The 23522-nt window shown below is 40.7% G+C and overlaps 1 protein-coding gene across 2 annotated transcripts in view; it reads left to right on the top strand.

Annotated features, from left to right (window-relative positions):
* The first annotated feature begins 4547 nt into the window (after positions 1 to 4547).
* Positions 4548 to 23522, top strand: part of STK26 (serine/threonine kinase 26) — a 40069-nt gene continuing 21094 nt past the window's right edge. Inside the window, exons 1-3 of one of the 2 annotated variants that reach the window (XM_054996055.1) lie at positions 4548 to 5037; positions 5803 to 5886; positions 20105 to 20335. In XM_054996055.1, coding sequence (XP_054852030.1) covers positions 5845 to 5886; positions 20105 to 20335 — 273 coding nt within the window. In that variant the 5' untranslated portion in view covers positions 4548 to 5037; positions 5803 to 5844. Of the gene's footprint in view, positions 5038 to 5758; positions 5887 to 20104; positions 20336 to 23522 lie in introns of both variants that reach the window. The other variant, XM_054996054.1, reaches the window with a different exon arrangement.

Below are 23522 nucleotides of genomic sequence, written 5' to 3'. Positions count from 1 at the left end.
AGAGAAAAATGCAAAAAGTAAACTGCAGAGCATTATTTAAAGTGAGGCCTCTCAAGCTTTAAGTTCAACTAGAATAAATTAAATGTTCTAAGTGTTAGAACAGAAGCATAAACCATTCTTACTTCAATCCCCTTCCAAAGAAGCTCTATAGTCCTCCTTTCCTTTTTCTCCTACACAGCAAGGAGAGTGCACCTGCTGTAAACACTCCATCATATTTGTTAGCCATGGCACAAGTCTTTTCTGCTCCCTACCACTAAGCTTCTAAAAATGTCTACAGATTTGTTTGGGGACAAAATCCTACCTAAGAACACAAGAGCCTTGTAAGAGCCATATAATCTGGCATCCTCTTTCCAGCAGTGGGCACTGGATTGCTCACAGAAGCCCACAAGCAAGACAGCAAACAACGGGCCCAGTCCACTGTTTGTCTCCCAGTCAAGTGGTATTCAGAGGTATACTACCTCTGAGTTTCCAATCCTGGCTAATCACCATTGGTAGACCGATTTTTCTGGCTTCTGAGTCTTGGTTCCAAACACAACTAACTGCTGTGTCAATACCAGTGTAACACAAGATTATAAATAAGAACTAATGGAATTTTAGTCATATTTGGCTGAATTAAAAGGATGATATTCAGACTATATTTAGCCGATGATCCTAAGGAGGTCAAGCAGCGCAGGAAGCCTGTGCTGCTTTTCCAAACATTAGGAATTATTCAGAAAAATCAGACCACTGAAATATGAAGTTAGATTAGAAGCAATGTAGGCCTGTTTATTAGCTCAATGAAGATTCAGAAATTCAATGAATGGGTACTGTTGAATTTCCTGAAAGGTTGCAGACTGCAATTAAGGTTGGGTTCCATTTTAAAAATATCCCACTTTTCAATGACTTCATTATTGTACTTAAAATGCGTAAGTGTTGGCATACAGCTCATGCTCTCAAAAGTATCACAAAATGTTCACCCTGGGACACAGGAATAAGGAAGAGGAGAGCTTGCCAGTTAACTGAGGAATATTATAAAGTCCTCACTTCAGACTTCTAAAAAGTACCTTGTTTTTAAAAGATGGGAAGGCAGAAGTACTGGAAGCAGAAGTTTTAACAATTTATGAAAACAGAAAAATCCAGATTATGGTACTAAGTGTGGATAACTGATATAACTGAGGAATGTTTTCAAATTGTTTTGGTTTTAAGTCAAAAGAAATTTCAAATATCTGGTATTATAGATATGTTCTTCATTTGCTTATACTGATGAAAGTATATACATGCTTTTGAGTTGGACAAAACTATTTTGTAGGTAAAAGGAAGCAGTCTCATTTATGTTCAATTCCTTATAATTGCTTTTGAGAACTGAGACTACAGTCTTATGCATTGTTACTTAGGGTTCACTCCCATTTAAATGTGGGATTTACTTACACAGAACTGAACTGCAAGACATATGCCAGAAATTATTTCATTTGCATCAGAATGTATTTGGCATTGGTGGACATTTGAGATATAGTGGTGTATCCTAAGGAAAAAGCAATCCTCCAGCTAAGCAAGAGCTATTGCAGAGGAGTTAGAAAGGACATCTTCATCCCACCCCAGGACCCAGGTAACTCTTTGCTATAAATAGCACACCTTAAAGTGTTTGCTGTTTTAAATCTTATACTATGTCAGGTTATTCCCACATGGTACCAATTCACTTCTGTCTTGGCAAGAGTACATTTTCTTCAAGTAACTGCAGAAATTTATTTTATTTAAAACTCTTCTCTCTCCCACTTTTCATACGGATCAAAGTGACTCACAATAAATACTATAGAACTACCAAAAGATGTTTCATGATCCTACTCATGAAAATGATTGTTTTAAACGTTTTATCACACTCCTTAAACTAAGGGCCCTCCACCCACTATTTTGGTTGAGAACAAGGGCTTTTTAATATAGTGAATAATAGTTTTTTAGATTTAATGTCACTGAAAATTGTTGCCTGTTTAATTGCATTGCTCATTTGATGTATTATACTTTTATTTCACTGATCTACAATTTTGTAATCCTAGTTTATTATATTTGTTATATGGGTTATGATTTTTTGTTACGTTTTTAAAACGGTGTAATCTGCCTCAATTCTCAGTGAGAAAGGTGGACTATAAAGTAAAGAAATAAATAAATTAGTATTGTACAAGCTGCTTACTGAGATACACAGGAGAAAACCAAGCATATAAATATTTTAAATAAATACTACTACTACACTTCCTTCAGTTCTGATGGAAGATACTCATTTCTATCAATGCCTTCCCCCTTTTCCCACCATCTTCCCCAATTTGCCACATACTCAATTCCTTCTAGTCTGTGTGCTTTCTCTGCTGTCTTTCCAAAGAAGCCATCACTGTTCCTGAAGCTGAACTCCATAGGTCTCTGATATTTCACCACATTTTTTGGCTCCTCCATGTATGCCTCTCTCAAATGCCAGTTCAGGCTTCTACTTCCCCTATTAGCCACCCAAACCTTTTTAGCTGCTTCTCTATGCTTCTCTCTGGGCATTCCTCCCCACTTCCCCCTCAAATGTTCTGCACTCAGACCCTACCTTCAGCTCACATTTGAGACACACACACACACACACAACCTCCCTTTACTTCACACTCCACTTCTCTCAATCTACCCTCCAACTGCCGGCCCCCCAAACCCTTGCTCCTGCCTTGCATCATCGCTGTGCAAGTCATCCCCACCATAATTCTAGTTTCAGGCAGGTTGCTGTGTTGGTCTGTAATAGAACAGCAGGGCCTGAGTCGAGAGGCACCTCTGAGACCAACAAGATTTTCAAGGTATGAGTTTCCAAGAGTCAGAGCTTCCTTCTTCAGATACAATCTGGCATACAATCAGGCCTTTCTGCCCTCTATATCCAGAGCTTTAGCCAAGTACCAGAAGCAGTGCCAGGATTTGGCCTAGATTTGAATTCAGTGACACCTTAGAAACTAAAGAGATTTTCAGGGTATGAACTTCCAAGTCAAAGTTCCCTTTTTCAGATAAAAGGAACTATTACAGCAGGCTAGGACCAGGGAAGCTCTCTATAGGCTGCCACCACTCTGGTACATGTTTCCTCGGAAGGGCCAAGAGCACCTAACCGACCCCTTTTGTTTGCTCTTTCCCAGTAGGTTTTATTTATTATGTGACTGAATGAGGTGTGAAGACTCATGCAGAATAATAAACAACTTTGTTTAACAGGTTTAGTAATAACTGGTGTTCAAAACTTTGTAAAATAAAGAGAATATTAAAGATTGATGAATAAACAAAATAAAACACCCTAACATGTCTAAGCAGCTTGTGCCTAGCAATCTGCTGGTGAATGACTCAACTGTCTCACCCCTTCTGGCCAAGGGATTCCTCTGTCTACAGCAACCACAGCTCTACTCCCTAGAAGTGAACACCCTCTCCCTGTGGTGAGGCCTTTTATCCCTTCTCTCCGGCACCATCCCCCTACTTCTCTATTGGTGCAATTTTTCCCTCTCAATCCCCCCTTAACCAATCACAGGGTCCAAAGGGGACCTAGGAAATATAGGCCCTGTAGTCACTTTAGTACAGGCTTCCCCAGAGCCACTAGGCTTCAGTATGTAGGTCCAGGCTCATAACAGGAATACAGAATACAATCAGGCCCTTCTGCTCCCTATTTCCAGAGGTTTACTCAATCCCAAAACGGTGCCAGGATTTGGCCTGGGTTTGAGTTCAGTGACACCTTAGAGGCCAACAAGATTTTCAGGTTATGAGGTTCTGATTCAAAGCTACCTTTGAGAGATCTCTGTCTTTTGGTGCTACACCTCTGAAGATGCCAGCCACAGCTGCTGGCGAAACGTCAGGAACTACAATGCCAAGACCAGGGCAATACAGCCCGGAAAACCCACAACAACCATCTTTCTCCGGCCGTGAAAGCCTTCGACAATACTACCTTTTTCCGATAAAAAGAATACAGAATACAACCAGGCCCTTCTACCCCCTATTTCCAGAGCTTTAGCCATCCCCATAAATTGTGCCAGGATTTGGCCTGGGCTGGATTTGAGTCCAGTGGCACCTTAAACAAAATTTTCAGGGTATGAGATTTCGAGAGTTTAGAGCTCCCTGGTACAGGTAGGATTCTAGGCTCCAGAATCTAAATTCTTCAGACCTGAAGAAGGGAATTTACATAGAAACTTCAGATAGGATTCCAGAATCTAGAGTACTCAGATCTGACGAAGGGAGCTCTGACTCTCGAATGTTCATAGCCTGAAAATCTCGATCTCTGAGGTGCCCTGGACTCAGCCCTGGCATAACTGTAGTTGCTCCTCCCTCGACTCCCCAGCGTTCCCCCTTCGGCCTTAACTCGGCCCAGCTCCCCGTCTTCGCGCAGTCTACCTTCCTTTTAGCCTCCCCCTCCCGTTCTTCTCTTGGGCTCGCCCCCCCCCCCCCCGTTCTCGTTCCCCTTCAGCTTCTCAATTTCCCTCCAGATTCTTCCCTCCATGACCCCCTTCCTCCTCCTCCTCCTTCCCCTCCCCGGCGGTGTCACCTCCCTGAAGGCGGGCAAAGGCTGACGTTACCGAGGCGGGGCCCGTCTCTGCTTTCCACCGCCTCTCTCCACCTTGTCTGGCCGGAGGGAGAGGGACGAGGCCGAGCGGCGCCGACGACGACGGCCGGGAAGAGGCGAGAAGGCCCTGCAGTGGCGGTGGCGCCCGTTCCTCGCTCGCTCTCCTCCTTGCCCTTCTCCCAACATGGCCGCGGGGGCCTCCCGCAACTGAAGGCGCAGACCCAGTCCGCTCTCCCGGCCAGGCCTTAGCCGCAGCTCCGGCCCTTCTGCGCGCTGCCGCAACCGCCGGGCCTCCCTCTTTCTCTCCCCGCTTCCTCGCCGGGCCTCCCGGGGAGGAAGCGGGTCATGGGCTGCGGCAGAAAAGGAGGAGGAAGAGCCGTCGCCGGGCAGGCCGCGTCGACCTCCTTCGCAGCAGCGCAGCCACCGACGCCTGGGCGCCGCTAGCCGGGCCCCGGCGAGCAGAGGAGGGCGAGGAAGAGGTGCCCCCCCCCCCCGGCCGCTGCCCTCGGAGGGTAAGTGGGAAGGAGGTTTTTCTACGAGCTCCTGCTTTGCTTTCTCGCTCCGTCTCCGGGTGGGAGGGGGGGAACACTTCGACCGAGGTCCGGCGGTGAGAGAACGCGTGAAGGGGGGGGGGGGGAGGGATAGGAAGGGGATGAGGGAAGAATGGCTTGTGCCAGAGGCGGCGGGAGGCTGCAGTGGCCAGAAGGCCTAGTGGTGAGGATAGAGCTTGGGCCGGCTGCCATCTCCAGGTTGAGAAAAGCCTGGAGATTTGGGGGTGGGGCCTAGGGAGGGGAGGGTATAATGCCATAAAGTCCACCCTGCGAAGCAGCCATTTTCTCCAGGGGAACTGATCTCTGTGGCCTGGAGATCAGGCGCTGTTTCGGGAAGTCTCCAGGATCCACCTGGAGGTTGGCAACCTTACCCGACCTGTGTGGGACGGAGGTGGCTTGCACTAATGGAGGGGGGTTGAGGAGGAGCTGAGAAAGAGAGGCTGGTAACTAAAAGAAGTGAGAAGGGCAGGAGGCTGAAGGCAGGAGTGGAGAAGTGTGGAGGAAAGGGGGCTGCAAGGTTTCTCGGCCCCCCAGTAATACAGTTTGGTGCAGTTTGATCTGAAGAAGGTTGGACTCTCAAAAGTGTATACCCTGAAAATCTTGTTAGTCTGTAAGATATCGCTGGACTCAAATCCTACTGTTTGATGCAGCGTTTTTTTCTCCCCCTCCCCCATCCTTGCAGGCCTCCCTGAAGCCCTTTCAGCGTCCTTGTCCTTTTCCCTACAGGAGGAGGAGGAGGAGGAGGAAGAGAACTGAGGCCGGGCCACCATGGCCCATTCGCCTGTAGCAGTGCAGGTGCCTGGGATGCAGGTGAGAGGTTTGTGGGCTCTGGTGAGAGAAAGAACACTTGGTGACATTGGGCTAATTATACTAGGGGTTTCTAGCTTGCTTTCATTATTAGAATATAGTGCTTCAACTTTTATTATACACTAGCTTGAGGGGCTTTGCCTTTCAGTGCCTATGGGTTTAAGATGTCTGTAGGAGTTATTGTTTACAGTGGCAAGCAAACTGCACATAAAGCAAGGAGGGGCCTACCGTGAAGGTATTTTTGAAACATAACTTTGGACAAAAGTTTTAGATAGTTGAGAAAGAGCCCCACCTGTTCACCACTTTTATTTGCTGAGCTGTGCGTGCACAGAGGTGGCTAAAAGGCGCAGGTGATTGTTGAAGCGAAGGTTTGGGTGTGAATGTGAAGCTGCTGCTTCTCTGCTGGTTGCATCCAATATGTTTGTATAAAATGTCCAAGCATACCTGTTGGCTCTGGAATATTTATTTTTGAGAGCTTAAATTGTAACTAAAGTTTCTTTTACATAGTGAACCTTTAGGATTATTTGGTTAAACATAGGACAACTCCAAAGTGCCTTAATGGAGTTACTAGCTTATTTTGCAGTAGTTGACCCCATTTTGTCCTTTGACTCAAAAATTCTCTAGAACAGTTATTCTTTTAAAGGAAGTGTCCTATTTTGTTATGAATGCTAGAAGAGATTGCAAGTTATTACCAGCTTTCCTTTGATGGGGAATGGATGGGATGGGATCAGTTTGTTACATGATTTTGTAGAACTACGCATATCATCATGGGAACATTACATTTGGATCAAAATATGTAGCTGAAGAAAGCGCACACATGGATTTAAAGGAGATTTTACCCAAATTGAGTCTTCTGAAACTGATCTGGTTGGGAGGGGGAGTTTGATTTTTCGGGTGATTTGCTAATCTGTTTGGCACATGTAATGGCATTAAGCGCTTTTAAAAGAGATGCGTGTGGGTAGGTTTTGCTGTTCAGATTTTCCTTTTCCTTGATCAGTTTACATCTAGCTCTGTTTATGGATCAAAAGCTTCTGATTCCACTTTGGTTTTGATTCCAACATGTCACCCTCCAATTACTTTAATTTTTCTCTAATTCTATCCCATGCATCAAGGAGCTGATCAACCAAAATTAATCTGAAAGTATGCACACAAGCTCCTTGAAAGAGCTTATAGTACTGTGTGCTCTTGAATTTGGTATTTTCTCAAAGCAAATGGTTTCTGATCTTCAGTAGAATTTGTGAGCGTTCGGACTTTTCCCACAAAGCAGTTTTCAAAACTGTGTTGATCGTTATTTTGAACATTTAATGTCGCAATGTAATCATTTCAGGCTTTTAAATGCCATTTGCTTTGTGTGCATGTTTTAAATAATTATTTGGGGAGGGGGTGGGTGAATGTTTTTGTTCTACATAAATTTGTGTGTCACCTAGTAATGAACTGCACAACTACTGTGAATGATGAGAAAAGGAAATCGGTTTCTTTTCATACTGAAAGTTGTATATGCTGCAAAATTTAAGAAGCATCTTGATTGTGAACTATGGTCTTAGATTTCACATTAATCTTTATATTAAATGGATGAACAGTAAGTCATTCTGGAGTGTATGGGATGTTTAGAAATTTAACAGTTAGGACATATTTAGCAGAGCTATGTGATGGCTACTTGAGTTTGAAGATGTCCTAATACAAGTAGTATAACTTTATCTTTTAATAGCTTCTTGTTAAATGTTTAATATAGTTGTCCTTATTTCAGATTGTCTTGCTTCCTGCCATCTCAGGGTTTATATTGGAATGTTTTGTCAGCAGTCACAGTAACAAGAAACCTTTTATGAGAATGAAGCTGGAGACCTTTGTGTTTGCCACCCCCACCCCCAAATGTTTAGTTAGGAAATTAAACATTTCTTTTTTCACTTCAAACTAGTTTGAAATCATAATTATAACAGAAAATAAACCACGGTTTGTTGTTCTGATAGTGCAGTTTGCTGTATAGTGTTCAGTTTTCTATCCTTGTGACAGGGAAGGAGTGCATGAGCCCAAGGATTCCACAGCTTTTCCCTGTAACAACAAACCTTGGTTTGTCACTGTGTGTGAATCTTGCCAATGTCTCCTTGTCAGTTGCAGTCATTGCAATTTTGCAAACACATTAAATTGAGACAGTGATTTGTCCAAAGCCATGCAGTGAGCATCATGTTGAACAGGAATCTAATCTTGGATCTCCCACATCCAAATGCAGTATTCTGATGGTTGTCCTGTTTTTAATTATTCAGAGAAAAAGAATTTAAAAAACCATCTTTTAAGTCTCAGTATCAAAAAAGTAAGACTCCTTCCCAGTGAAGAAGATAAGTTATTCAATACTTCTTTTATCTGTAATGTACTTTATTTGCTAAACACCATCCATGTTGTGTTCTGAAAATAGACATATTAGCTTCAGTTATGGTTATCGGTAGTGTGTGCTTTACATGAATATGTCTTCACAACACTTCTAGACAGGATAAAGTGACATAATTTTCTTCCATTTATTGGAGCCAGGGTGTAGTGTGGTGTAGTGGTTAGGGTGTCAGACTGAGAGTCTCTCTACACAAGATGCCTGGGTGCATGTTTGTCAAGTGCCAGAAGACACAAAGTTAGCTGGGACATGTAGTTTTAAAAGATAAAGCCAATAGAGATTGCTTCAGTGGGGACGGATTCTCTCATAGCCATTCGCCGCCTCCAGAGCCTTTGTCCTGCTGACCTCACTACTTAAAACTTTGAATTAAGCCTCAGCAGGGCAAAGGCTCCAGAAGGGGAGGCAGTTCACCACGCCAGAGGCGGCCGAGGGCTGTGAAAGAATCCGTCCCCTCTGGAGCAATCTCTGCCTTCTCTGTCATTTAAAACTACACTTCTCAGCTAACATTGCATCTCCTGACATATGAAAAACACGTGTCAGAAGTCTTGTGTAGAGAGACTCTTAAGATCTGGGAGACTCAGATTTGAATCCCCACTCTGCCATGGAAGCTTGTTGGGTCACCTTGAGCCAGTCACATGCAGCCTCACACAGTTGTTGTGAGGTTAAAATGAAGGAGAAGAGAATGATAAAAGCTGTTTTGGGTTCCCATTAGGGAGAAATGAAGTAAATAAATAGAAAATGACTGTTGATTTTCACTGCTAAGAATGAGTATCTAAGCAGCTGCTTTTTTCATGATTCTGATATGGTTGTTTTTCATATGGGGACAGGCTTCTTATTCACATGTGCTACTCTAATTTTTCAGTAATCTTCCCCAAAACATTGCAGCAGTGCAGGTTTAGGAAAGATAGGGGGAAAGAGGGAAAATTCAAAAAGTGCAAGGAAGTACTAGAAAGCTGTGGGGAGAAAAGCCCCGCTTCTCAATCCAGGCTGTGTCAAGCAACTTGTGTGTAAATGACCTTACTTTAGTGCAGAGCTAACGTTGTCTTGAGTTCTCTGGATTCTAGCACTCTGCACACCAAAGCGCACAAACTGTAGCTATGCATGAAAAGTCTGATTTAAGTAACATAGGAACTTCGTGGTGCATACACAATAGAATAGAATTTCCTAGAGAAAACGCTGGGAATCCCTCAAGCAGGGCAACAACAAAAATAAAATGTGCCAACAGCTGAACTGCGTAGTGGAATTTAGTAGTCTGGGGCACGGTGATTATTCAAGGAGCTTTATACATTTTTGTTCCATTTTTATAAGTGTATATATTTCCTTGTTTTTACTTGTTCATGTTCTATCGTGTTGGCTTCTAATGAAATCTTCTGGTCATATCATCAGCAAACTGAATTTTCACACAGTTTGGCTTAGTTCCACTAATTATTTTTTGTTTTCAAAGCATAGGAATATGGAGGGGGTGGAGAAAAGAGAGCGAGAGGGATGGGATTAAAGGCAAGAGCAGCTAGTTGGTCAAGGACTTGTAGATCCCTAGGGAGAGTCAGTAAATCATTTACACTAACTAGAAGGCCCACCTAGATATCTGCCACAATCTTGAGACACCAGTAGTTGGGTGCCTGCAATTTTTTCAAACCATCTTCACCAATTTGGAGAGTTAGAAACGTAATTGGTTATTTTGTTGCTTGAATTCTACCTTTTTCTTGATTCTCCCTCTGTTCACTAACTCCTATAAAATCAATTTGGTTAGTGTGCATTAGACCCAGGGTTTTTAAAAATTTGAAAAAATGTAATCCTGCTATTGGACCTAAACTTGGGCAGCTTATAAATATTCCAGTTCAAAACAAAGTAAATATAATTTAATGTCAAGATAGAAGCAAATTAAATCAGGACAGAAGTTAAAACCTCTTTTAATGTTCCCTCTTCATGATTTGTTGCTACCTAAATGAAGAGTATTATCAGGTTCTCACACTCCCTTCCCCTCTTGCAACAATATAATCAAAGACTTTTACTTTTTACAGGAAATCATAGTATCTTATATCCAACCCCCTAAGTGATATTTGCAGTCTTACCTTCAAATCTGTGTTCCAAAATCAGTTTGGTTCTGTTTTGGAATTTCACATTGAAATGGAAAATGCAAATCAATTTGTGGTTGAATGTAAGGAGAAATAATGATTTTGTGAAGAAAATGCAAGTCTTTGATTAAATGGCTATGGTCAAGGTACAGAAAAGGTAGGGAGATGTAACCTGAAGGCTCCTCAGTTTGTTCAGGTAGTGGCAAACTCTGCTATTGTATCTGTAGTTCTAGTTATACAGTTATTTGCATCACAAAAGTTATTAGCCAGCAATTGTTAGTCTATCTGAATGCATACAAGTATTTGTTGTTACATCAGCAATCTGAAAATGATAAAATAACCCATTCTCAATCCAGTTAGAAAGTCTTCTTTACCAGCTTCCCTGCAGCCAGACCTTTCCATAGGTGAGTAAGCCGGTACAAACCTTGTTCAAAACTCATTTTCCCTTTCCCTATCCAAAAATCTAGTTCTACATTTCTTTTCCTTTTTGATTTATGATTATCATTGGGCTGTCCTGTGTTCCAGGAAGAACTTCAGAGCCATTTAAAGCAGTGTATTCTATTGTTAAGATAATAAACTTTATTTAATAGCATGCTTCCTTCAACTTTGTTTATTTAACCTATATCCCTTAATTTATACACGCAGAGTTAATATATTTTTCTTTCAGCTATTCTGCTTCAGAGAATAGAGTGACCATTTGATTTTTTTTTTAGTTAAGACAGTGCAAATGAAAAAATCTTTAAAGGATTGGAAGCACAGTGAAATTGTTTCACATGCCACCTCCCTTTTTTTTTTTTGAGCCCATGTTAAAGAAATAGGCTATCATGAAAATAAAATAGGAGTTGATTTATCCTCTTCTAATTTTAGCACTGTGGGTGTGTGTACCTTCACATATTGGACTTCTTTAAAGAAATTAGCAACATGGAGCAAGTTGGTGTTTTATGCAGATCATTAACTGTATTACAAATTTTTAGTCTGTGTCCTTTTGATTAGTCTCCCAGATAGTTTGAGTGAACAAGAACCAGTAATGTTTTATGTATGCTCATCACAATGAAGCCTCTCTTGGACCAGACCAAGGAACCCACAAGTCTAGCGTCCTGTTTCCAACAGCGGCCAGCCTGATGCTTCCAGGAATCTAACAAGGAGGCATGAAGTCAATAACTTCATGTACTCATTTCAGCATACATGAGTTTGCTGGGCTATATGGAAATGAATATTTTAAGGTTGGTGTTAATATTTCCAAGAGGTTTAGAAGGACATGCTAATGGATGCCCTGGAAATAACTTGCACACTGTCACACTGTACCAGTTTTCATCTGCTAACTGTTGGAAGGAATATGCGCACATTAATCTAAAAGAAGAAAGTCTGAGCTAAAAGATGCAGGAATTCTGTTGCAAGCCTTAGGAAAGTCTGCACTACATGTGATCTTGCTTCATGGAAATTCAAACTTAGTTTTGCAGTGGTGCCTCCACAATTGTGAGGAGACACTAGCCTCAATGTAAAGCAAACTTAACAAAAAGAACTTTCCTGGAATCATGCAGTATATTTTTTCACTGATAAATTAGAGAAATTTAGTTTATAGATATAGCTGCATCTTTAACTTCCTGAGCAAATATGACACATTCTGCAGGGCTTATTTGAAAGTAAGCTGTGCTTGGATGGCTGTCTTTCAGGTGTTTCTCAGCTTTCTGTTCTCATTCCTCCAGATTTCTTCAGAGAAGCCTTTGGGGGGGGGTGTCTTCACAAGAGTATTTTAATAATGGAATCTTACAGAGTCGTGAGGAAATAGGGAAATTCCAACTGTGTTAATGACTTGGTGAGGAGGGGGAGGCATTGAATGTGGGCAGAAATACCTGAGAAGGGAGTAATTATGGCTAGAAAGAGTAACAACGTCACTGCTTTATTCATGCCACTGCACTTCCTGGATCAGACTACAGTGTTGGAGCTGACCTTTAATCATTAGTGATACCTGTCAACTTAAGGTTATATTGTAAGCATACCTTCATGAAACCCTTGCTTGGAATTGGTCCAGCAGTTCTGTTTGTTGTATGTGGTGGGATAAAATTCACTGCTTTCTGTTTGTGTTGGTTCCTCAGGTCTGACTGGAGTTTAATGTAATGTTTGGGCTGATAGGATTTTAGAGGTCTTGACTGTGACAAACACATCAGTGGAGTACTCTTTTTGAAGTCATTTTCAGAGTTCAAACAACAGTCAGGCGATTAATGCAGTCATATTCCTATAGTAAAATAATGAAAACTAAATCCATCTAAAGTGTAACATATGCACGTGCTAGCCTAACTGTGGTTTAGTGGATTTGAACAAGTGGTAACATGAAACTTAAAATGCAATTTTCAGTTCTTGTTTGACTGTCGTCTACAAGCTGGTTGGTTGTAAACAAATACGTTTTTAAAATGAGATGTGAATAAGTCATTATTACTGATGTTAAATACTTTCCCAAGATGTATGTAGAACAGTATATAAAGAGGCTAATGTGTTAGGTGAAACAAAATAATATAGAGTTGTTTAAAAAACAAAATGGACTAAGGACATAAAATTTACAGACTGTCAGTTATGGGGAGAATTTTTTTTTCAATCAATCAATTAAATACCTTTAATGGCATACATGAAAACTGTTATAAAATGTTATTTAGATGGTACATTACTCCCAAAGACATTGCAAGAATCACTAAGGGTTACAATGGATATTGTTGGAAATGTCAGAATATGGACGTTACATTTTACCATATGTAGTGGACTTGTAAGGAATCACGAAAATTTTGGATAAAGATACACGAAAAGATGCAAAAGATTCTCAAACTCAGATTTGAACTAAATCCAAAAAGTATGCTCTTAAATATTTTACCAATTAATGTGAGAAAAGAACAAGGAGATCTCTTCCGTTATATGTTGATGGCAGCGAGAATACTATTTGCAACAAAATGGAAAACTGATGCCTGAGAAACAAAAAAAACCACCAGCATTTATATCCTCACACACGCGCACGCACACACACACACAGTGCGTGCCAGGGGTGCATCTAGTCCATCATCCTGATTCATACAGTGGGCATCCAGAAATAAGATCACTAATAATGTAATCCTGAGACATGTTTAGGATCAGGCTTTTTTTTCTCACAAACACCAGAGAGCAGAGAATAGCTTCTGAAAACTCTTTCCATGTTGCTTAATTGGGGGAGAAATCAATATTCATTTAAATTTGTTGACTGTATGCTTTGTTTTAATGAATGAAAATGAAGATTCGTTGTGGATTTATAAAAGCAAGACTCTTCATGTGCTTCTTGATATTCCAGTTCTGTTGTCTGTCAAATTGCTGACTTGATCAGGCTTTGAACACTGCCTTGTCAGGAGAAAAAGGACATTTTTTTTCCTCTTCTTGAATTTTGCTTTTGCATACTAGTTGGGAGGATCAAACAGTGTTGACTGAAGTGAGTGTTCACAAAAGATACAGACCAGTAAAGCATTGTTGGTTCTTTATTCACAGCCTGAGACTATCCGTATTCATTTTGGCTTTTGAAGCAGCCAGTCAGATGTTAAATTAGGATTGATGTTTTTGTAGTGCTGAGACCTATTAACTTGTTAGATTTGAGTGCATGTATTATTTTTGCATAGTTGCTTGTTGTTAGCAAGAAATGGCTAACAGCCTTCATTTTGAGGGCTGCTGTTTGTACATGCTCAACTTTTTTTTAATTACAAAAAATGGTTTTAAAAGTTCGGCTAAGTCTTAAAAATAGACAAAGTTAGCAGTCTGTTGTGGCCACTCAGTTGCTTTGCCTAGAGCTTCAGGTAAAGGCAAATTATATTCCTGAAACATTTAAAGTTATTGATTTAACACTGTGTAAGTTTCAGTGAAAAAGGTGGATTGTACAATAAATAAGTGCAGTCAATCAATCAGTAATCTCAAGCTTGTACTGTAAAGGAGTAGCAGATACTGTCACAGGAACATGTATCTTAACCAGTTTAATGTTTTGCATCTTTTTGCTATGTGTGTAGACAGAAGTCAGGGCGAAAACAAGAGAAGGCCTCCCTGTCTCTGGTTAAAATAGTGCACATGCTTTTGCATAGTTGGCCTGCCTCTGGAGCAGCTGCTGTCCCCAGAAGTTTCATTAGTGGGGGGCGTCAGACCACCGTAGAGTTACATTTTGTCAGTGTTAGTATTTTAAAAATTTTCATCTCCATCCTATGTCCTTTGATCTGCTTATAGTATTCACATTTATATTGAAATTGAATTTTTAAAAACTACTGGAGAAACCTTCCATTATTCAAAGCCACTAAACACTGCCTTAAATAAAAATACATTGTATTGCTCATGGAATATACTCCAGAGAAGGCAGACCTCCAGAGAAGGCAGTTGGATATTATTAATGGGGGGAAATGGTTTGATAAAGAATACAATGTGAGTTGTGATGCCCTCATATTATTTCACTGGAATTCATTTTTTTGTATATCCAGCACAAATGTCCTTTCTTTAAAAAAAATTTCTGGTGCTTTGCTTGATCAGACCTTTTGGCCCTCGTTTCTTGCTAAGTTTCGTGCCTCTTGCCTCTGTTCCTCCAATTCCGCCATCCTGGTTGACCAGAGTTACTCTTCTTTTTGTGAAACTCCCTCCCTTACCATGTCTGTTGTCATCTCTCAACCTTCCTTCAAATCTCTCTTTAAATCGCTCTGATTTGCCCACGTTTATCTCTCTCTATCTTTGTATCTCACTGTTTTCTCCTTTATCTCTCTCTAAACTGTAAGCTTCTTGGAGGCGAGGACCTCTATTTTTACCCATATAATTCTGTAAGGCACAGGGTACCCTGGTGCTGTGTAAATAATAAGTTCAGTTAGTCTCAAGGAAGTTGTTTCTGTCCTGATCTGAAGTAGAATCACAAAATGTAGTTTATTAATCATTGAGCGATTTCCTCATTGCAAGACGTACCACTCCATGCTTCATTTCCTCACCTGTGTGGTAATAGATCTTCCTTGTCTGCGCAGATTGTTTGAGACAAGGGCTGCTTACTGTAGTGTGTGTTCTATTTTTGGCTTGGCTGAGCTCACAGAGTTAGGTATTACTGTAAGAAAAACAACAAATACTAGACAAAGGGCCACTTGTATTAGGCTCTTTTGGTGCCAAAAAACCTGGACTGGGGCACTTCACAAAAACTATTTTGTTGGCAAGTTACCTTTTTTTCCTGTTAATCAAGGTAGAATGAGGGTGTGCCATAAGTAGGCAATAGAATATCAACCTTTTAAAAGGGTGTGATGTCCCAAACTAGAATCACCAGATTATTAGGCAGTAGCTCATCTCATGAACATACTAGTGAAAATACTGACATGCAGATATTACTGAATCTTGAGCAAATGTTTGGTATGTTGAGGCTTCAGTGAGCAATCTCTGGTTCACACAAGATTATCCACAAGGGGAGGGCATAATGGTGCCAGTTATGTTGAACAAGCCTTAAAAATGTATTTGGCCATTTGTCAAGAGTTGACATGTATGGTGGGAAGAAAAGGAAGCATATGTATTCACCCTCTTTCTTGTCTTCATGTGTATGTTAACTCAGTTAGTACATGACCAGTATTGCTGAAATGATATCTGCATGCTGACAACCTTCTGTGATTGAGAGTTGGTGAGAGAGTTGCTTGATCACAGTATCTATAGCTGGGAAGCATTTTTCCGAGAGACGAGATGGGCTAAAGGGAAGAGTAGTTTTCCCCAATGGCTTGGCTTGCTTACTGAAGTCATTTGGAGCTATCGGCACCACAGAAGCTTTGTAGTGGTCTGCTTTATTGGCACCTTTGTGCCTTCTGCACATTGTAATCTGGTTTATGTAATCTGTAGGCTATAATGTATAACATTTCATTGTTGGGAGCAGATGATTGGACTTCATAAATGGAACTCTTCCAGTGCTGTAGTAATGATGATTCTTTGCCTCTAGTTTGAACTGCTTTTGTAGACATAATTCGCTCAAAAGGTATCTTCACAGTTTTTTTAAAGAATATTAACACAGTTCTGCAAGTGTTTAGTCTTCTGGATTGTACTTCTGTGATAGGCAGTCCCCCCACCCCCCATCTGGTTTTCTCTGTTCTGTTTGGATTCATTTGTAAAGTTTCCGTGACCCTAAAGTAAACAGACTGAATACCCCAGAATAGCCTGAGCTTGCCAGACCTTGGCAGTTAAGCAGGAACAGCCATGGTTAGTATTTGGCTGGGAGGCCACCAAGGAAGACCAGGGTTGCTGTGCAGAGGCAAGCAACAGCTAGCTGCCTCTGTTCATCATTTGCCCATGAAGGGTCACCATAAGTCAGTTGTGACTTGATGGCACTTCATTATTATTATAAAGGAAATAGCAGAGAATATAGTGCTCTAAGAACAGAGTTAAGGATAACTTCTGCTGTAACTATGATTCCTAATAGATTTATCTATCAAATAAAATGTAAATTAAAGAGACAAATTGTTTCTACAGTGTTTTGCTGTTTTGACTGGTGATCATATATAGAGCTGTACCTTCCCTTTTTGAGCCAGAAGTTCAACTTCTTTAACTTGTATCTGAAAAAGTGAACTGTGACTCTTGAAAGCTCATATCCTACCAAAATTTTGTTAATCTTATTCTTGCTCTGTTGGCTTCCTTTGAGGATGAACGTTGTATATGTTTTAAATTTCTAATAGGCTTATTACCAAAACCACCAATACATGTCTAACGTCACCAAAACAAATGGTAGCGTTTCTCCTGGGTATCATAGATAACTTTATGAACAGAAGTGGGGTGGAATAGCAATCGAACTGGAAATGAAAGGGAATAGAAAAGGGGGACTGTGTGCTGTTACAGGAAGAGAAGCAGTAGGTGGAATATCAGTGGCAGCGGCTCTCTTTGGTTTTGCACCCATATGAAGATTTTGGTATGTCTCTCCTGGGCTTAGTGGCTTGTTGTTCCTGGCTGTTACAGTATCTTTAAAAAAACCCTTAATCCTGTACTATGTCTTGGTAAAAACAATACATCCAGGTTTATGTGTAGTGGCAGATCCCCTAGACCAACTGCAAGCTGTATGTTGTCTAAAAAATGAGGATGACCTAGGCTTAACGTTTGGTTGTCAGGAGTTACGTTTGAGTTCACACACTTGAACCTGGAATAAATGGAGAGTGGCAGGCACATCTGCATGGGAGTGAGCTTCAGTTGCTGCTGCTTCACTCGAAATGGGGGGGGGGCATGTTGTTAACAGCAAGAATTATGTAGCATAGGAAAGCCTGTGCTAACATTGGCCTTATCTATGTATGGTTTGCTGCACTTAGGTCTTCATATAGGAAGCTTAATAGTGTGTGTGGGGAGCTTCCTTTGCATAAACACTGCTGCCTTAGCTAGCCAATCCAAGATTGCTTGACTTAACCATACAGAGTTCTTGATCGCTTCTTACTGTCTTTTATGCAGAGTTCCTGAAAAATTAAACCATGCCATCAGATAGAAATACTGGCTGTAATGGAATGTGTGACATCAGCCACCACACACTTCAGTCAATCTGTTCGCTGAAAATCTCTGTCCATTGGACAGAGAGCATCCGGGGTGTGTTTTATAATGGCATTCCATCCTTCATTTGGGCAAGCTTATGTAATGGTTGAATGATTACGCCTGTGCTGAATGCTTGCTTAGTGTATTTGGTTACATTTCCATTTTTCTTCTAACAGAGGTGATATTTGCGTACAGCTGCATCCAGGCCTTAATCAGTTTTATAAATGCAGGAATTCTAAAAATATATTCATGTTCTGGAAAAAACAGTTGTTTCCCAGAGTCTGATTTGTAGTTACTTGGGTAAACTTCGTAAAGAAAATCTCAGAAAAGTTCCTATTAAGTCTCTTCTCTTTTACAGGTGACGTCTTGTAGTTGTGCCTTTGTCTTTATCTCGTAGCATTTAGTTCTTGGGGATGGATGGGTGTAAGGGAGGTGGAAATCAAGATGGAGAAGTGGAAAATTCCATGAGAATATTTTACTTTTTTAGCATTGGAGGAACGAGTCTGTGTAATTATCAGCTGGTTTCTAAAGAGGAACAATTAGGCAAGCTGGGAATGTTGCACAACTGCTACTTTTTAAACTTACAAAACATACATAGGAATGTTCTGGGGGCTGTGTCAGTAGTACTCTGAAGTTCTGTTATTTACAGACGGTTTTGCAGAATTCCTGGAGAAAGTTGTCCATGGTTTGCAGACTTTCATGCCCAAGTGTCCGGTAACAACTTCAAAACTTCAAGTTCTCAAGCAGTTTCCAGGGAGAAGAAGCTTTTAACTGCTTTCATACCTTTTCTTCTACTGCCTTTCTCCCTTATCTTGCCTCCCTTCCTCCACTGCATCTGAGCAGGGGGGAAATCTGTAGCTTAATAGTAAAGCATATGTGGCCTGAAGCCTCTGGTTCAGCCCACTGGATCAGCCCATTTAAAACAGGGTTGCTGAAAATCCTCTGCTTGAGTCCTGGAAGAGAGAGATTCAAATATCCGCAATCTCTTTGATATGAATTTTATGATATAGGGAAGACTTACAGTCACATACCAACCATTCAGATCACCTACACTGGGCTTTAAATCACCAAGATGATTGTCTAGCCCAAAGACATTTTTTTCCATTTTTATATGTATATAGTAAAATCCTACCAATTATTTTTCTGGCTGCTCCCCCCCTCCCCCCCCGAAAATGACACAAACACATAAAGTACAACTCTTATATTAGCATCTTGTGTTAATGTGTGCTTGTACCTTATGGTAGTCTATTTATAGCTGTCAGACAGAATTTTAATAAACGCCTGATTTCGTAGACTGATCACGTGCCTGTAGTTAATAGGACATTATTGCTACTCTGGCTTTTTGAAGGCTTTCTTAGCATTGTTATACCACTCCTTTGAATTGTTCTGAGGTATCTTACCATACTCCCTTAGATAAGCTCTTGGTAACCAGAAAGCCATACAGTTGTAAACGATAACAAAGGGTCCAGCAACTTGTACAGAATCTTGGTTTTTTAAAAGCAAAATTCTAGCTTTCATGTTTACACAGACCACCTGAAAACAATCTGGCATTTCTCACCACTGTCTGGTTATCCTGTCCTGGCCTTCTATTTTCAGATCTGTTGGAAACAATTGTGTTGAAAGCTTCAACTTAGGCAAGCAATATTAATGTGTAATAGCCAAAAATTATGAGATGGAATACAGATTTTGTGGCTTTTTTAACAGCAGAATTTCAGGTCAGCCTGCCCACCCAGCACTACCATATATCCACGCCTCTGTTGTTCCTTTGTCATGAAATTAGCACAATAGTTATTATATGCAACCATGTGTGTGTATATGTGTGTGCATACCAGACTCTTGCAACTATCTGAGGTTCCAGGCTCAAGGTCTGCTACCAAAAAGGAGGTATACTATTCCTTCAAACTTTCTGAGAGTTTTTGAAGGACAGACATGATAAATAAAAATATCTCGCTTGCTCACTCACTCACACACGCACACGCACAGAAGGGGCAATTTATCAAAGGAGGATCATTATAGAAGGGGCGATGCAACAGTACATGTCTGATTATTTCAATTTCCCTAGTAGCACAGAGGCATAAACGTTAATGAAGCAGCACACTGCCATATCTTCCTTTTAGTAAAGCAGATAGAAGAATGTTGAGATGGGGCAGAGTGTTTGTCATCAAATTAGAATCTCCAACTTGTCTTCTTTCCTTGATGACTTGGGGACAAGGCAGAAATCCACATTTTTTGGTGTGTTAATTCCTCATTTCTTTTCCCGCAGAACCATAGAGCAGACCCAGAGGAACTCTTCACAAAACTAGAACGCATCGGAAAAGGTTCATTTGGAGAGGTTTTTAAAGGAATTGATAATCGGACGCAGCAAGTGGTTGCTATTAAAATCATAGACCTTGAGGAGGCGGAAGATGAAATAGAAGACATTCAACAGGAGATAACTGTGCTAAGCCAGTGTGACAGCCCTTATGTAACAAAATACTACGGCTCCTATTTAAAGGTAACGTATACAAGTGCTTCATGTTTACTGGAAAAAATATTACTTTGTTCTTAATTACTTTGAAAGCAGCAGAATTATTATCCTTCGGTTAGGTATAGACTACAAGAATGCATGTAGATATTTTTAATGGCTTCAAAATAACTGATCGTATGTCTTAGAGTTTGTGGCCATGGTCAGAAATTCCAAAGAGATTTCAAATTTCTTGCAGTCAGTTTGGTTAGCCTTTCTGGTTTTCCTTTATTTAAATTTTTATTGATTTTATAGCATAAGCTATAGCATAAGTTATAGCATACAAAGTTATAAAAATAAATTGGCAGTGTCCTTGTAGATGAAGTTAAAACTGGGAATTACTCTAATCTGTACCAACAGAAATCTTTAACAATGTCCCCTTTGCATTTATTTTTAATTTAACATGCTACTCACAGATCAGCAAGCATGAAGAAAAAGAGAGAGGGAAACCTGTGAGAACATCATATCCCCCAAGGGGGAGTTAAAATGAAGAAACTGAAAGTGAAAAAGCCAAAGCAAAGGATAGCTAGGTGATAGGAAGAGATGCCACTTGTCTGTTTTTTTTTCTTTTAGCATCTTCAACTCTAGTTATCTCTCAAGTAATTTCAACCATGCTTTCTCACACTTGATGATTTCCTCAGCCTGAGTGATATGGCAGCCACTTTGTTGCCTTCCTCTTACATATGCACACTTGCACACATCCTGCCTTGTAAGCTGCAGAAGCAAGCTCAACGGGTGAACATCCTGAATGCTTGCCATCCATTTTTACACACAAATAGAGAGAGGGGGAAAACAAGGTCTTTGATTCCTTTACGTAAAGGGGCTTGTCTGTTTTTGTGCAGCCTTGTGTATGGAACTCCATTTTGTGGGATGTTTTGGGACCTTGGCTAGAGGAAAAGGGCCACATCATGGTCTTGAAAAGTGAATTGGACAGTTGGAGGAGGGGAGAGAATGCTGCTATTAACAGAGTGTGTGTGTGCGTGCACTTGGGAAGGCTGTTCCATGTCCTTTTTCTTACTCTTGATAACATTGCAGCTAAGGTCAAGATGCTTTTCATTATGGGCCATGTATTTGCTGCAATAGCTGACAGTGTTTATGCTAAATAAATATGGAGTAGGATTGTGTTACAGATAGGTGAGTCCCAGGTGTAGCTGAGTGAGAAAAGCAGCAACTGTACATTAACTACAGGCATTCTTGGTTTCAGTTTTTCCTTTTTTAACATAATAAAGTTTGACAGTGTAATCTTACTATAAATGGTCTCCTGAATAGTCTGCCAGAGTTACCAAGTTAAAAAACTGTTAATCAACACTTAAACGGTGTTGTTCTCCATGCAGTTCTAGCCAAAATTGCTTCATCCTTAGGCTTAGAGAATACAAAAGACATGCTTTCTGCCCTGCATGCAATATATTTCTTGGCCTGCAATACACACCCAGTTACAGTTTATAGTAACAGCTTCTTTAAGATGTTATTGGAAAAAATACAGTACTTACTCTTTTCTGCTGTGGAGGTATTTCCAAATCACACTCATAACTGTCCAAAGGTTACCACGCTGTTAGGTGAAAATGAGCACTTATTGCAAGGTTTTCTTCAGTGATACAGTTGGGCTTTGTGAAAAATGCTAAAAGAAGCAAGTGTCTTCCCTCCTGATTTCTGAGCACTGGAACAAGCCCTTGTGGTATAAATGCCATTTTTAATCATTCCTGGTTCTTAACAAAGTATACTCTATTTTGTGGTTGAACTAGGCTCATGAAGTCCTGCACCTTTATTTGCTTTTCGGTTGTGTTCAGATTTCAGTCAGCATTCATGAAACAGAATCTAGTTAAAACTCAGCATCAGTTAGAGAATCTGGTCTGAAAATTACAATCAAGCCTTTCCTTGGAAGTTTTGGGGCAGAAGAATGTAGAAAAACTTGGTCAGTTTTTGGACCACAGGATGAATTTCTCTCAGATGAAATCCTAAACTAGGCAGATAACTCCTCAAATTGGAACAGTGGCATTTACATACACATTTACCTAAGACGTGGTGCCTGAAAATGCTTGTTGTATTTCTCCTTTTCTGTCTTCTTTTCATTTTGTGTTGGGTGTATCATATAGATGTTGTTTTGAATTGTAAGCCACCTTGAATGCATTGGCAGAAAGGTGGTCATGTCTAAAATGAAGTAACTCTTCCATTGCCATCTGAGGAGAAGTTTTTATTGTATGTAGTGTTTTAAATTTTATTGTAATGTTTTGTCTGCTTTTATGTGTTTTTATGTAAATTAAAATGTTGTTCTCTGCCCTAAGCCCGCTCGGCGGGAAGGGCGGACTAAAAATCTAATCTAATAAATAAATAAATGTACCAGTCTGAGTCTGAACCTCCTGGACTTATCTGTGTGACCCTGTATAGCAGGTGACCATGACCCTGGCCCTGACTTTTTGGGTTGCCAGTCTCTCCTGTGCCCACCTCAACAGCAAGCAGGCCAGCATAGCTGGGCCAGGCAATGCATAACTGCTATACATCACAGAGTAGGCCCTCTAAGGAGCTGCCAGCTGCAGCTGTGTCAGGCTATCAGGCAAATGGGGAATGGGTGTGGGAGGTCAGGGAAGGCTTTGGAGCCTGTGCATGATTAAGCATGGCCCATACAAGGGGCCCAAACACTGGCAGGCCAAGGAAGAGGCTGCAAGTCCTCTGCAGGCTGTAAAGGAGAGACTTAGGAAGAGAGGAGGAGGGATGAAGTGCAGCCCCCCCCCTTTGCAGTTGAGGCTTTTGCTGGCCCTGCGGTTTTGGCTGGAACCATGGAGGTGGACAGGAAGGACCAAACGGTTGCACATCCTGTGGATCTCCACAGTGCCAAATAAAATTTTAAAAAGCTACTTACCAAACTGCTGCACAAGAAGCAAATTGTCCTCTCTTTTGTTCAATTCCAAAATAGTCCTAGGACTCCCTCGGTCCTGTTCTTGTGTAAACAAATTAGATGCAATAAAGCCAGACTTTATGCTATTGCAAGACCTGTTTTTTAAAAAGTGAAATCCTGATTATGTAAGGTAGATGGAAAGTAGCACTTTGACCGGGTCCAGCTTCCTCAACCTTAATTCAGCAGAAACTGACATAGACATGATGAACACCATGAAATCTTCTTTGTTAAATTGTTGACAAAGGCTTAGTGGATATCTTAAATACTTCTCATTCTTTCTGTATG

The sequence above is a fragment of the Eublepharis macularius genome, chromosome 13 (assembly GCF_028583425.1).
Source record: "Eublepharis macularius isolate TG4126 chromosome 13, MPM_Emac_v1.0, whole genome shotgun sequence".
Classification (NCBI taxonomy): Eukaryota; Metazoa; Chordata; class Lepidosauria; order Squamata; family Eublepharidae; genus Eublepharis; species Eublepharis macularius.
Note: the sequence above shows the minus strand (reverse complement) of the source record. Positions and strands in the feature narration are given on the sequence as shown.